Here is a 16,044-nt window from a genome sequence, read left to right on the forward strand (position 1 = left end):
GCTGTAGATGCCACAGTTGAATGCTCATCACTAATGCTCTTGCTACATATTAGTTTGGACGAGAACATATTAAGCTTTTTTGTCTAATTAAAAATATAAAGTACACTATCGTACTTAAACAATTCATTTATACTTAATAATGTACACCGTTCATTTTACAAGCACAATACCTGAATGCTGTATTTACTTTCTTTATTGCTATACTGTATACATACATACATACATACATACATATATATATATATATATATATATATATATATATATATATATATATAAATGTATATATATATATATATATATATATATATATATATATATATATATATATATATATATATATATATATATATGTATATATATATATATATATGTATATGTCGTACCTAGTAGCCAGAACTCACTTCTCAGCCTATTATGCAAGGCCCGATTTGCCTAATAAGCCAAGTTTTCATGAATTAATTGTTTTTCGACTACCTAACCTAACCTAACATTTTCTGCTACCTAACCAAACCTAACCTATAAAGATAGGTTAGGTTAGGTTAGGTAGGGTTGGTTAGGTTCGGTCATATATCTACGTTAATTTTAACGCCAATAAAAAAAAATTTACCTCATGCATAATGAAATGGGTAGCTTTATCATTTCATAAGAAAAAAAAATAGAGAAAATATATTAATTCAGGAAAACTTGGCTTATTAGGCAAATCGGGCCTTGCATAGTAGGCTGAGAAGTGAGTTCTGGCTACTAGGTACGACATATATATATATACCCACACAGTATATTTATACAGTTAAATAATATACAGTAATATAAAGGATGATGTTAATGTTTGGGTATGTATATACAGTAGATGCAAAAATGGAACTCTTACTATAATGCCTTTTTCATAGATCAACACAGCCACTGAAATCCAACCATTGCAAATAAACGGCATTTCACTTTACCAGGCGACTGGACAAGTTTATTAACTCTTCTAATAAGAAGCATGCTGTATGGAGATTAAAAGTGAATGCGAAGAAATACAAAATTACTGATACAATGCAAATTAAATATTCTTAGCAAAATCATTAATTAGAAATCAAGATTCATAATTAACCCTTTCAATGATGAATATCTCTCCCAAACAAAATATCTACCCTAAGTGCTGAATTTCCTAATTGATATAAAATTAAATTAGCTTATAAAATTATAAAAAATCAGTGTTGAATGTAATGAAATGCCATTTTCTGGGTGAGCTCTGGATGCTCCCTGGAGTTCTCGGGCTAATGTATGTTATATTTGATCAGGGCATTAGTCTATGGAGTTTGACCTACTGGGGACCACGAGCCAGAACCTGGCCCCCTCAGCGAGGTTGCAGGGAGTAATGGTCCTGGAAAACTTATCTGCCATCAACTGGGGTTTGGCACCCAGAAAGATAAGCATAACTAAACAAACCCCACATTGTAAGAAAAGTACAACAAAAATCCAAAAAGAGAGGTAAAACTCCCTCTAATCCCAAGGAAACAAGTAAACAAGCAAATGTCAAACTCTACTGTCGCGCTGGTCATCCATGCAGCCCTCCCCTCCCAGCACCGGCTACCCAGCACTCCAGTTCGGAACCTAAGCATCAAACAATGCGAAAAATCCCAGTGCCCGAATATCAGCCCAGGACATGTTGCAATACAAAGCCCCCAAAGCAGCAAACTTCCTAACGTTATGGGCACGAGGATAGACCGCTGGCTAGCTCTAATAACCCTGCGGACGACCTGGGAGAGCCAAACCCTGGAACAGGGAATGAAGGAAACTGGATCAACCCAAAGCACATCTTCAGCCACCGAAGCCGAAGCGTGCAGATAACGGCGAAGAGCTGCAACCGGACACAACACATGATGCACCCCCTGGCTTGACCGACCAAGCATCAATGACCCAAGGACCCCTTCGGAAAACAGTCATCTTGTTCTTCCCAGAAAAGAAGGAGAAAGCTGCAGCCGAACAAACCAACTACCAGGACCGAAAGGACAGAAACCCCTGCGCCGGAGGAGAGCATGAAGCTCACCGACCTGACCCCCAGAGGCCAATGCCAACAGAAACAGAGCCTTTGAAAAAAATCTTGAACTGAAGGGGCCACTACAAACCGAGGAGAGGAAAGATAGGAGAGCACTCTGTCCAAGGACCAGGATGGCTCATCGGGCGCATGAACAGGCCAGGGGTGAAACAAAGCACGAGAAAGCTTACAGAAAAGGACAGAAGTGACATTCACCCCGAATGCAAGCTGGAGCAGCTCTGCCAGCGCCTCATGATATGAGGCGACAGTATTAGGCATCAAATGACAGTTATGAAAAAGCCAAGATAGAAAGGACCAGCCAACAGAAATAGAAGCCAGCCTATGAAGAGAGAAAATGGCGGAAAGAACGCCAGGAAACTTCATACTGCCGCTGAGACGAAGCTCGCAGGTGGGACACCATTAACAAAGCCACCTGATCATTATACAAATGGTGACAAGCCTGCGTCAAAAAGACCAGACACAAAGAGCAGTGGAAAAAACGAACCAGTGATGTACCGGACCAGCCCAACCCGCTGGAAGAGGTAGAGCTTCAGAAATGTCCCGGGTTCGCACACTGAGCAAGCAGAGCCTGGAACAAGGCTGGGCCGGCCATGAGGACTAGTTTCCCTTGGTAGGACTCCAACTGAGCTAGAACCTGAAGCAACAGCTGGACCAGGGAAGAAGAGGTACAGGTAACCCCACCTTGACCAGTTCTGCTGAAAAGTGTCCAGTGCGACAGCCTCACAGTCGGAGAAGGGTGCTATGTAGATCAGGAGATGCCGAGACCATGTCGATGTGAAGAGGTCCACGTCTTGGAATCCGTACGTCCGGCAGAGCCAGTAGAAGGAGTCGGCATCAACCATTCATTCCATAGACAGGGGAATGAACCGAGACAGGCCGTCCACAAGGACGTTGGACACTCCGCAGATATGAACTGAACGGTAAGAACAGTAAGTTCTTACTGTACTTGCATGGTACAGTAAGAAACTTTTCTTACTGTACCATGTGGGGTTTGTTTAGTTATGCCTACCTTTCTGGGTGCTTAACTCCAATCAATGGCAGATAAAGAAAACCCCACACAGGGGGGGCTCTTCCAGGGCCATTGCTCCCTGCTACCTCTCAGAGGGGGCCAGGTTCTGGCTCGTGGTCCCCAGTAGGTTGAACTCCTTTGACTAATGCCCCAGTCTAATATATCACACGTTAGCCCGATAGCTCTAGGAAGTCGAAGGGGCTCCCCACAGAAAACTGTTGTAATTAAAATCTGTGCAAGTAAAAAATTCCAGGTTAGTTAATTTTACAAATCCTAAAATATTGGTTTTGCAACAGCTAATTTCCACCTCATGCCAGATGAGTAATAGCCCTCATTGGAGACAATTATTACATATTGTATGTTACCCTATAACAAGTTCTGCAAATTTTTCTATATTACTGTAAGTTTCTACCAAATTTGTATACATAATAACTTTAAAACCTCCATAATTTTTTTTAGCAAATACACAAATTTGTATTGTTTGGATAATTTCACATTACTATAGCCTCTTCCCTGCTTGAAGAGACAATGGCCAGTCTTCTCCAGTGTGGGGAAGTGTTGAAGGGTATGATAAGGTTGAAAGACATAATTATTGTTCTGGAGGCAAAATCAGCCTTTATTCATTATGTACATACAGTAGAATTGTAAATACTATAATAAAAAAAAAAATGAAAATCCAGACATTCGACAGCACCTCTCACTAGGCTCGGGAATGTGACACCCGCTTCGTTCAAATGTGATGCAATAATTACAAAATATATTGCAAATTTATTTTAATTACTGTACAGTACTACTATATCTCATGTTAAACTGTCCTACAATATTTACCATATAAACAATAACTATGAAAGTCTATATTTTTCATGAAGTATATACACAAAGTCAAATCTATGATTCTTGTACAACAGCAAACTTTTGTAAAGCTACCACGAACATTTCACCACGCACTCTTCCAGTTTATTGCCTTGTAGGCAGATTATATATAGAATTTTGTCCAAGTGGCTGACAGGATTGCCACACATGAGTTTATATAAGCACTATGAGATGTTTCATTAAGTTTTTAGGCACAAACCAGCTGGTAGATAATTAAATCTATGAGCATAGCTAGAGGCAAGAGTTACTTCTCCCTCCCCCGTAAGTATTAACATGCTCAAAAGTGAAGGGGTTAATCAGGAATTAGGATTATTCAGAATATATAATAAATAAAAAAAATCTGAATTATGATAGGGAAAAGAAAAGTATATCAGTACAGTATTGCATTCAGGATTTTGGATATTAAGTAGATTTGAAATTTTGTGTGGTGATATATTTGACTGTGTCAATCCAAACTTGGTGTAAATTTCCTGATTTATTTTGGTTTAGATCAAAATGTTTTCTGAGATAATCAACTGCTATATACATAACAAAAAAATAAGGTATATACAGTGTACAGGTACTGAAAAAATACATTTGTTGATAATATACTATAATAAGGCAAGAGAGAAGTTTAAGAAATTTTAATTTTTCAACACAAAATTTAAACCAGCTGTAAGGTATTTTTGGAAATATTGTAAATGACTTTACCATGCCTATTAAGCTTTTCTTTGGATAAATACTTCATGAAATTCAATATTAAAGTAATTTTAAAGCAATATTAGGTGCATCTGACCAGATAATGTTCTGAGAAGAGTAAAACCTATTGACTTTCCATCCACTTGAGATGTTAATTGAGAGAAATCTTAGATTTTTTGTCAAACTCAAAACTAAACCAAACACAAAACAGTTTTTAATTATACTCAATGGCTTTATAACATCCAAAATGCTTATTTTTGGAAGTAGCTTTTCTTATGAACTGTAAAACAGTATTAAGATAAAAGTATTATGTAAGATTTGGATGAATAAAGTTCTAACAATAACAGAATTCATTGATTGTGCCAAGCGTACCGAGCCAAATAACCATGTTGACTCATGATGAACTTTTTTTTTTAACTAAACATTTATTGTGTAAAAGTGTATCAAGTACGATTGTGTTGCATAAAAATCAAGTCTAGTGTACAGATATTAATAAAATAAAGCAGAATGTTTAATTTAAGAAACACTTACAAATACAACATATGAAAAAAAAGAATAGGCTGTTTAAATTTATAATGTTGCAAAAATGCAAAACAGCAATAAATCTGCTAGATGTATAAGAAGCTGATGAACATGGAAATGAAGGATAAAAAAGTTGTGAGATGTGAACAATTAAAAATAGCACAACACTTTTGGAAATGGGTAAAAAAAACTTAACGTTCAATGTAATGAAACGCCAATTTCTGGGCGAGCCCCGGTGGCTCCCTGAAGCTACATATAATGGCAAACTACTAGGTGCCATCAATTGCGAAGTTCTTATTGGCCTACTGGGGACCACGAGTCAGAATCTGGCCTCCCTCAGAGAGGGGCACAGGGAGCACTGGCATCATGACAATTTTTGTGTAAATTTATTCATGTCTGCCACTATCAAGGGAATCGCCCAAAAAATCGGCAAAACAGACCACTACTTGCTACTTGGCTGAAAACCATACTGCAGCCTCAAAATTATCCAAGAAACTTCCCCAACAATTTAAACAAACTATCAAAAATTTGTAAAACTAGCATGAGCAGTTCACCTCCCCACCCTCCTCTGGTTTGGAAAAAGGAGGGAGGCAGATCGGGTCAGCCGGATGCTCCACCACCAGTTCTTCTGATGATGGAAATCACCCTGAAACCCTGGGAAAGGGGAGGATGTCAAGACCCGCTAGGGCTCATTTCATTACATTCAACACTGGTTTCCTGAGGGGGAGCCCCTTGTGGTTTCCATGAAGCTATCTACCCACAGAGAAGTAAGAAACAAGGCCACATAAGGCCTTTGAGGACCAGGAACATTCACAAGGTACCTGGCTGCCAAGCCACTGTTCGACCGCCAAAACCCCCATGCCCAAATATCAGCCCAAGACATATGAGCCGAGACAGTTGACAAAGCTGCATATTTGCACATCATGGGCAGGCTGGATAGATTTAATGACACTGCAGACAACCTGAGAAATACAAGCTCTGGAAGAAGGAACCAGGGAAACCGATCAACCCACAAAGAGACCACTAAAAAAGGAACCGGTGGTACAAAGATAATGGCATAAAGCTTCCACTGGACAAAGCACATGATGCATCCCCAGCTAAACCAACTAAACGTCTACGACCAAGGGACCCCTCTGGAAGCGAACCAACTTGTTCTTCTCCAGAAAAGGAGGTGCCAGCTGCAAACAAACAAAACTCAGCTCCCACCAAGGCGAAAGTAACAAAAACCCTGACACTGAAAGAGCATAGATCTCACCCACCCAACACAAGGAACCAGAGAAAGAAAAAATAAAGCTTTCAAAAAACAATACCCGGATTAAAGGGGCCACTGTAAACTGAGCGAAAAGAAAGAACCCGGTCATGGGACCAGGCAAGCTCAGGCCGTGCATGAGCAGACTAGAGGTAAAACAATGGGTGAGAAAGCTTGTGAAATAGGGCTGAAGAGGTATTGACCCCGAATGCAAGCTGGAGTGGCTCTACTAATGCCGCAAAAAATATCAGAAGACACACCAAGAAACCTCATAATGTTGCCTAGAAGAAGACTGCAGGTGGCACACCATTAAACCAGCCACCTGATCCCCATACAAATGGCAATGGACACTCGTCAAAATCTCTAGACGCGAAGAGTGGAGAAGGTCGATCTAACATAGTAAATCGGTCCAACCGGCTGAAAAATGCAAAGCCGTAGAAAGATGCCCGGGTTTGGACACGGCAAACAGCAGCTGAAACCAAGGCTGGTCTGGCCACCAAGGAGCTAGAAAGATTACGCTCCCCCTATAGGGCCAGACTGGGGAAAAAGGTAAATGCACCCCCACCTCAACCTGTCCAGCTGAAAGGTGCCTACAGTAAGCGCTGTGCAGTCAGGGAATGACGCCATGTAAAAAGGTAGGTGCCTAGACCAGGCCAACATGAAGAGGTTGACATCTGGGCATCTGAACTTCCTACAAAGCCAAAGAAGGAAGCAACGTCAAGTGTCTATTCAGTGGAGACAAGAAGAAACTGGAACAGACCATCGGCCAGGACATTGGACATTCCCTAAATGTAACCCTGAGCACATATAACTCCTGGCTCATGCTGCACAAAGGACACTAACCACAGAGGAGGAAGCACCGCAAGAATCAAGATGAAGAAGAATCCTAGGGCCACGAAATATACGACCATGCTGTACACATGGTGTATAGCATGGACAGAACATGGTTTACAGAACAGCCTCAATGGCAAGCACCACTTAGCTGAAGACAATGACCGGAGCCAGAGAGATTTGAGAGGGCAACCAGGCACTGTCTACATCAGCACAAGAACTGGTGGTAGAACAGCCGGCTGACCTGATATGCCTCCTTCCTCCCCCACAAACAGTGTTGGGAGGGGTGGCAAATGAGCTCACATTGTTGGAGGGCATTTTTTAGGCTGTTTTGAGGCTACTGTATTATTTTTAACCTAGCCTTGGTCTGTTTTGTTTCACTAACTTTCTGTGTGCCTTCCCTTGGTGATGACACACACATGAATAAATTTACATATAATTTTTCATAGTGTCACTACTCCCTGTGCTGGAGGGGGTCAAGTTCTGGCTTGTGGTCCCTGGTAGACCATTAAGAACTTTGCGATTGACGGCACCTTATAGTTTGGCACAATATCAGTATATTAGTTTCAGGAAGCCACAAGGGGTACCCCCAGAAAATAAATAATAATAATATACAGTACATACCTTTTTTTCTTCGTGATAAAGAGCGTTAAGTTTTTATAGTGATGCAGAAAAGGTATTGTACATAATAGCTGAAAGAAAGCAATTGAGTGAGGCAAGGGAGCATTTCTAGATAAGAAATGGAACACAGCTGGGTGTACTGGTAAACTGTGCATCAGTGTTGTCGAGAGTAGTATTCACACATCAGCTTCGTTCATACTATTTGAAATGTAAAGCACAATGACAGATTTTATTATTGAATAAAATTAATGTAAAATTAATCAAACTTTAATATATGGGAAAACTTCCATTCCTGTAATTTCAAAGCCTGACTAAATTCTGTTCTTAGTTTTTACATGGAATCATTTCCTTCACATGGCAAATGAAGGGATTCAAATTATATTAAAAAGTCACAAAAATTATCAAGAAATGTATGTTCATGGTTTCACAAATGGCAAAATATGCGAGAGAAAAGGAGAATGTCGAGTCAATAACTATGGCACAAATTAAATCTATGGCAACTACTGCATGTGCCTGCTGTTGCTTGGCCAGTATTCCGGGAGTGAGGAAGGGAGAATAGTGAGTGGGGTGGTTGTTTACCACATATGGTAAGAGAGATGTAAATTAACCAGAAATATTACGAACAGTCTTCAAATTAGAGAAACTAACAAATTTGAATGGTGATAAACTGGAATTAAAGGGGCCATCTTTAGCTATATTATTACTTGTTTTCAATTAATTGTGGCTTTTATTTTTTAACCATTTTTAAATATACGTACTGTATATGCCGGAGTACAAGTCAATCCGGTTCATAGGTCGACCCCTAAAATTTTGAGGTGTAACTCAGATTTAGGCCTATATTCGCTGGATAAGATGACCCCTCAAAATAAGGCAGCACCACTTTCCCTGTCCTACTGTATGAAAAGAAAAAACATACTGTATCTAATAAATATATGGTAGCTTAACGAATATTTACTGAATAAGGTAATTACGGTGCTAGAATTAGTTCTTTCAACAGCCATGTCAACCTCTTGCCTCTTCTAAACTACTATCCAAGTTTCTTTTGTTGGTATCACAACGGGCTACACAAATATGCATTTATATCGTATGTAAGAATACCAGCAATTATGATTATGACAGTTATTGCATCTTCAGAAATGTCTAATGGAAGATAAGACCTGTACGAAAGTTTTTCCTACGAACCCATTGTTCAACTACTAGTTGGTTAGTGTTGGTGGTGCCACTGGTATGGTGTTCAGTTGTTGCAAATGGCAAGTTTGCAGGACTATGTTTTCTACTACTGTAATGTAGTATGTGTTAACCATTGTGATATTATACCATTTTGTGGTGAAATTTGTGTTTTGATAATGTAGTTGAACTTTTCTGTTTTTTCCAATTTATTTTCTTCTAAATACTTTAGTCGCAAGCGAGTTCTAACTCGCAGAGTAAACCAGCCTTACCTAATACTGGTACAGTGGAACCTCAATTTTCAAATTTTTCAGTTCTCGAGCTAATTCCTTAAAAAATTTTAACTCCGTACTCGAGGTTTGCCTCGGTGCTCGAGTTTGTCAATACACATATGGGCCGACCGAGCGCATGGCGTGCTTCAGTTTTCCAGTGTCTCCCGCCTAGTGATAACTGTGCTTGAATTCTTTGTGAAGAATTTTATTATTTTTGTTTCTGAACATGAAAGTTCTTATTATACAGTATATCACACCATGGGTGCCAAGAAAGTCAGTGGTAAAGTTCAACCTAAGAAAATAGTTGTGCGAATGATGATAGAGGAAAAACAAAAGATTATTCATAGCGAGACAATGTGATGTCTCATTACAGACAAGTGTTAAAATGTAGGGAAAAACAAGTGTATACAGATAGATTCTTAGTAAGACAAGCAAGCAGTGATCCAAAACCAGGTACTAGTGGTATGCCTGCAAAATGTGAGAGAGAGAGAGAGAGAGTACCCCAGAAATGTCATCACTGCTATTATAATGGAAGAGGACCCCCCCCCCCCCCCTCCTTCCAAACACTAACACCTCTCCCTCCCCCCCCCCCCCCTCCCGTCCTCGCTGTTTTCCATATGCCAACAAGAATCCTCAATAAAGGTAAGATATGCTTGTACATACTGTAGTACAAAATATTAGTAGTAGTATGTATAAAATGTATTTTTAAGTTAATATTTTTGGGGTTGTGGAATGGATTAATTCAATTTACATTATTTCTCACAGGAAAATTTGTTTCGGTTTTTGACTTTTCGGTTTTTGAACCGTCTCTGCGAATGGATTAAATTAAAAAAACGGAGGTACCACTGTACTGTATTAACGAACCTACAATAACCTACAGTAAGTCATTGATATTATTATAATCTCTACATTAAATAGACTTGCCAAACCAGGCTTGGCCTCGGGCCAGGCTTGGGGAGTAGAAGAACTCCCAGAACCCCATCAAGCAAGTATTAAACAAGAGTTTCATTAGGAAATAATTGTGATGGACTGTGAAAGTTATAGCAAGGGGTGTACAATGCGTGTACAGCATCCACATTTTATATTCAGCAGGAATTTTTTTTTAATTATCAGGGGAAGTGCCAAGCCATTTCGATTTCATAGCACTTGGAAGGGGTCAGGATAAGGATTTGGGATGGGTCAGGGGGAACGAATGGTGCCCAACCACTTCGATGGTCAGGGATTGAACGCTGAGCTACATGAAGCGAGACCATCGCTCTACCGTCCAGTCTAAGTGGCTGAGTATTCAGTCGACCCCTGGTTTTAGAGATTTTTTGGCTTCACATGTCAACTTATATGCCGGCATATACGGTACTTTGCAATGATTTGTATTTAATAAGTATGTTGATATTTTAAGTTTTCATTACAAATTATTTAACCCTTAGACAGCGGCTATATCAAAATGGTCAATTCCTGCCTATGCGCAAAAAATAAAATCATTTCATTAAAAAATTTTTCATTATAGAATTATTATTTTGTAAGCAAAATTTAAGAAAAACATGAAAATATGTGAATATTTTACATTTTACTAGTTGGAGGCACTCTGAAACGTTGCAGTGGCAGTAGTTCTGGCGTCTGTCAACACACGATGCCTAACTATGCTGCCACTGAGGCTCCTGTGTTCTCCTCAGCTGTTTCCCTGATTGTTTAACACTTGTTTCTCTTTATTTACAAGAGTACATGTGTTGAATAACTTGATAAATCACATAACACATGATAATGTTTCAACTGATAATTGGTTTACCTGGTATGCTCCATTGCAACCAGTAGAGAGTAGTGAAAAGTGTGTAAACATAATAAACAGTGGTGTTGGGCTCTGGGCAATGTCAGGACCTAATTGGCATCATATGGGCAAGAGTATAGATTGAAAGAAAGGCTTAAGCCACCAATATGCCACCACAGATGACAATACGCTCCTAGTAAATGTAACGCATGATGGTTCAATTAATGAGTCGTTTACCTGGTATACCTCATTACAACCATACAGAGTTGTGAAAGACCACATGAACATCATTGGTATACATATGTAATTATGATGGAATTTTACACAATGATGATGATGCATTCACCAAGAAACATTCGTGACAATAACCGCATTCACTTAGTAATGTAACCATGAAATAATAGCAGGATTTTGTCATGGGTCAAGGTAAACTTTATTGCATCCACAGAGAGCTATTATATATACTTATTTGCATCATAGCATCATACATGTAAAACCCAGACAATAATTGTTTAAATCATCGTATGACAATAACGGCATAACCCCATGAATCAACATATGACGATAACTGCTGTCTAAGGGTTAATAAAAGAATTGTTGGCAACTCTCCAGCACAGAACAGTATGTATTGCTCATATTTTGAGCTGTCATCAGTGGAGAGAGAAAAATGTGTATTCCTTAAGAGTTGAACAATTATTTAAATAAAACTTAAACTGTAGCTAAAAAGCTTCAGTTTACCATTTTCTGAAAACAAGATTATTTATGTGTGGTGACGGCCACTTGAGGAATAAGCTAAAATATTTGGAAGAGGCAATAATTAAGAATGATCAGTTTTTAAATTTGGTTTCGTGATAAGTACAAATTTTGAAAATCTGACCTCTTTGATAAATAAAATATTCAATAAGATCTTACATTGCAAATTTTAGTGAGCTGGAAGCAATCAATCAATTTATGCAAAACCTCAAATGAAGAACTGAGTTTACCTTTACCTCTATAGAAAATAAAAAAGAATGAACACTTACATAATATTAATGCAACCAAGAAGTAATGTATTAAAATAGATGTAATTTAATATAACTATTTTGTACAAGAGTTCACGGCTAAAATATCTGCAAGATGGCAGAATTCTGTTATGTAAAAACTTATAAGTTTGTAAGCTAAACTCATGATAAGTTTGGTTACAGCTACAAGGAAAGGATATAATGAGCATACATTTGTTGTGTATGTGAATGACCGCATGGCACAGAAATGTTGCCAATGTAGTGGCTCACCAATCACATACACCAAGAGTGATCTGCGTGTGAAAGTCAAGAGGCAGTGAAGTTGGGAAGTCAGTCACATGTAGGTCAAGAGTCAAAGAATTAATTCTTATCATATACCTTAAATCAGTGAAGTCAAGAGTTATGACGTATTCAGATGAATGACATAAGACCTCATTATTATCTTTGATAACACTTTAGACATTAGATCGCATTTAAATATTTTGTGAGATTTTACTTATCTAACAAAAACATATAGAAAGGAGAAATATAAAATAATAATATAAAACTTTTCACTGGCATGATTTCTTGAACATTTAATAAATACAATAAAAAAAGCTTTATGACTATAAATGAGGCAGTTGGCCATAATTAAGCTGCATTTTGTGAGAGGGACGATGAAAGAAATCCAGCCAGTCATTCCAGCAACAACGAAGTCTCTCACCTCTTGGGTAATGTGGACTATAAAAGCAATACTCTTAAAGTGCTATTGTAGAATCACAAAATTAGGTGTACAGAAAGCTTTTCTTTTCTCAAGGAAAGGGGTTGAGGGTAGGGGGACTATAGCCACACAGCACCACAACAAAATGAAAGTAAAACTAAAGTTACATCATGAATGAATACAGTCAAGATGATCAGGTAAACATGAAGCTTTACATATAACAGTGAGGTGAGTATATCTGGCATTACACTGAACATTACGTTGAGAATGGGACACTACTTACACAAGTTTCACAGAAACAATCAGTCATACTCAACATCAATGTAAAGTGCATTGTACAGACCATATCTGCTCCTTATGACAACATAGCTCATTCACAGGTCAACTGGCCAACTCTGTCTTCCTAATAACAGCAAGTACACTTCATAAACTCCAATACACAACTGACCAGTTATCACTCATAACATTTAAGCAGATTGACACTGTTTGCCAAGATCTTGATCATGAGGAGACTTTTTTTTTTACATATATTAATTACAAAGACAAGTTTGGCATGTAAAGTATGGAAGATAGTTTTTGTCTTCTAGTCACCATGCATATTCTTAACTAGCCGTTATCCTGCTCTGCACCTCCACCTGCAAATTTCCACTTTATCTGACTCAAGTTAATATAGTTAAAATCAAGACACTGTGATTCAACAATGATGGCAATACACAGACGGTTACATTATAAATCATATGTGCGTACAGACATTGCACCAGATACACATATACTGTATTCCTGTGATGAACTGGAGGTACTCCAAATGAGCTAAACATTACTCAATAGCAATAAAAAGTCTTGTACCTGATCTGGCAGTTCCAGTCACACTGGACGCACAGCACAAACTTGTATTACCTCTGCATTTCAGTTATAATTTCCCAATACTGAGCAACCAAATTATTCTGCATAGTGTAAAACACCTAACTGATATCCTTTAAATTACTGAAAAGCCTAAAAAATAAAAATTTCTGGAAATTTTTGAAACACATACATGACACCCCTATACAGGACCAGGTAAAGATTACACATACAGACAACATAACCTCACTCACATGCCTCAACATGACTAGCCGGTAATATTCACTTCCTTGTATAGGACCCAAAATATCATCACTGACACCTACATGCTCCATTAATACTCATTTATATCCACATGCACCCTTTTAGCAATTCACACCAACATTCCATTTACTGCTTCATTCACACTTCTATACAACATGTATTCCTGTATATACTTAAGCACATTATCTGGTAATGTATTTCCCAAACATTACCAGGCAATCAAACTCATTCTTTGAAGAAACCAGCTAGACTCATATCTATACTGTGTAGTTGAAGGTCCCTATCTTTCTGTGTATGTCGCAAGTGTTTGACATGATTGTACAGTACCAATCTGCTTCAACTAACACAACAATCATTGTATATCTATCAATATGTCAATTCAGTATAATATATCCTGATTCACAGCCCTGCACAGTACTAGGCAGTTTCAACCAAACTAGGCTGAGTTGTTTAACACTAAGGTAAACCCAGCATCAAGTATTAGATTAACAGATCATGCCAAACCACATCACCGTCTGCTGATTTATAGCCACCGTCGACTAGAGGTTCCGAGAAGGTGATTCTTTTAGCACTGCCATAATGTCACAGTCTTTGCAGCTTGTTATTTCACTAACAATTTATCTTAATAAAATCACCTTTTACATCACCAGTGAGTGAAACACACACAGACTGCAGAAGCTCTTAGTGAATATAAATGACAAGGCAGACGATACGCGATCCTCCAAGGGATCCGAGTCCAGCTCAGGACACTTGCAGTCTACTACAGTGCCCAAACCCCATAACAAGCAACAGCATGCAGTTTTGTGTATGACAGTAAATCACCAGAGTAATTTGCCCTTATTATACACCCTAGACCAATCAACATCACCTGTATGGAGTCAACAGTAGAAGGAATTAACTACTATTGTAGGGTTGGGTAAAGGTGAGGCTGGGGAATTAAGGGCATGAACAACAACCATGGGTTCTGTTGTTGCTGGTCATCCTGCCCTTCTTCTTTGGATTTGTTAAACAAGTCTAGCTTCAGCATCCTTAGCTGCGGGGGCCTCATATCAAGATTTATTTATGTCTGTTCGATCTGTTCCAGTTGAAAGCAGACTACGAAATTCCTGATCTAATAATTGTCTTGCCTGAAAAACAAAGAATTATTAATACAAGCAAACCAAAAATTCACTGCGATATTAAAAATGACTTATAAGTCAATTACAAATAGAGGTCTCATGATAGCATAAGAGAATAAAAACCAAAATATCGTGCTTAGACAGGGTTGGCTCGACGTAAATTCCAAGGGAGGATATCACACATGTAAATATACTGTATTGATAAAACAAACCTCAGAATTTGAAAAGTAATGTTCATGAAAAAGTTTCTGTAAAAGGTTATAATCATAAAGAATTTGTCCGAGATTTTTGTTCTAGAATCATAATCTGATCTTGTGTGGAAAAGACCTAATGGATAAGGCCATAACTTTCCTGGTTGGTTTGGATGAACTGTCAATGGTGGAGAAAACTAATAGTGCCAAAGACATGTTGGAAAAATATTCAGTGGATCAGGATAGGCCTATATACAACAGAGTTGATGAATTTCATGTAACAAATGATAGTTCCCTAAATTTGTTGAAGTAAGAAGAGTTCCTCTTCATTACAAGGAATTAGGGGAAACAGCTCTTGAAAAGCTACTGGCAGAAGGCATTTTTAGAGCTTATTCATAGTGAATGGGCAGACATGATTGTACCAGTGTTGAAAGCAGACTTTCACCAATGAAAGTGAGTGCAGATTTTAAAGACTAAATAATCATAATCATTGTTAAAAATATACTTTACCCAAAATGATAAATAACTGTCAACATAGTAGTTTGTAAGGGTAAAATATTTAAAAAAAATTGTTTTGAAGAATGAATATTTACAAAATCCTGTGGATGAAGAGAACCAGAAATTGTTGGTAATTAATACATCACCAGCATGGAACCCACACCTCATGAAGCACAATAAGAAACTTGAGACAATTCAGAGATTTGCTACTTGATCAGTCCCAGAATTGAGAGGGGCTCAGCTATGAGGACAGGTTGAGAGAAATCACAGATTTAACCACCGCACTGTGCAGAGTGCCAGGTATAGCATAGCATTCAAAACTCTCATGGCTACATGGGGTTCATATCAGCTTTCTCAGGGCTCTTGGAAAAAGATGCCATTTAAAAAAAAAAAATTGTAGGCAA

General features: G+C 38.3%; 1 protein-coding gene across 10 annotated transcripts in view; it reads right to left on the bottom strand.

Moving 5' to 3' along the window:
• Nucleotides 1-11,354: 11,354 nt before the first annotated feature.
• Liprin-alpha (PTPRF interacting protein alpha) overlaps nucleotides 11,355-16,044 on the bottom strand; it is a 339,563-nt gene continuing 334,873 nt past the window's right edge. For all 10 annotated transcript variants that reach the window (XM_045757948.2, XM_045757940.2, XM_069306681.1 and 7 more), the window contains one exon: nucleotides 11,355-14,960. In XM_045757948.2, coding sequence (XP_045613904.2) covers nucleotides 14,883-14,960 — 78 coding nt within the window. In that variant the 3' untranslated portion in view covers nucleotides 11,355-14,882. The remainder of the gene's footprint in view (nucleotides 14,961-16,044) is intronic.

The sequence above is a fragment of the Procambarus clarkii genome, chromosome 58 (genome assembly GCF_040958095.1).
Source record: "Procambarus clarkii isolate CNS0578487 chromosome 58, FALCON_Pclarkii_2.0, whole genome shotgun sequence".
In the NCBI taxonomy this organism is placed as follows: Eukaryota; Metazoa; Arthropoda; class Malacostraca; order Decapoda; family Cambaridae; genus Procambarus; species Procambarus clarkii.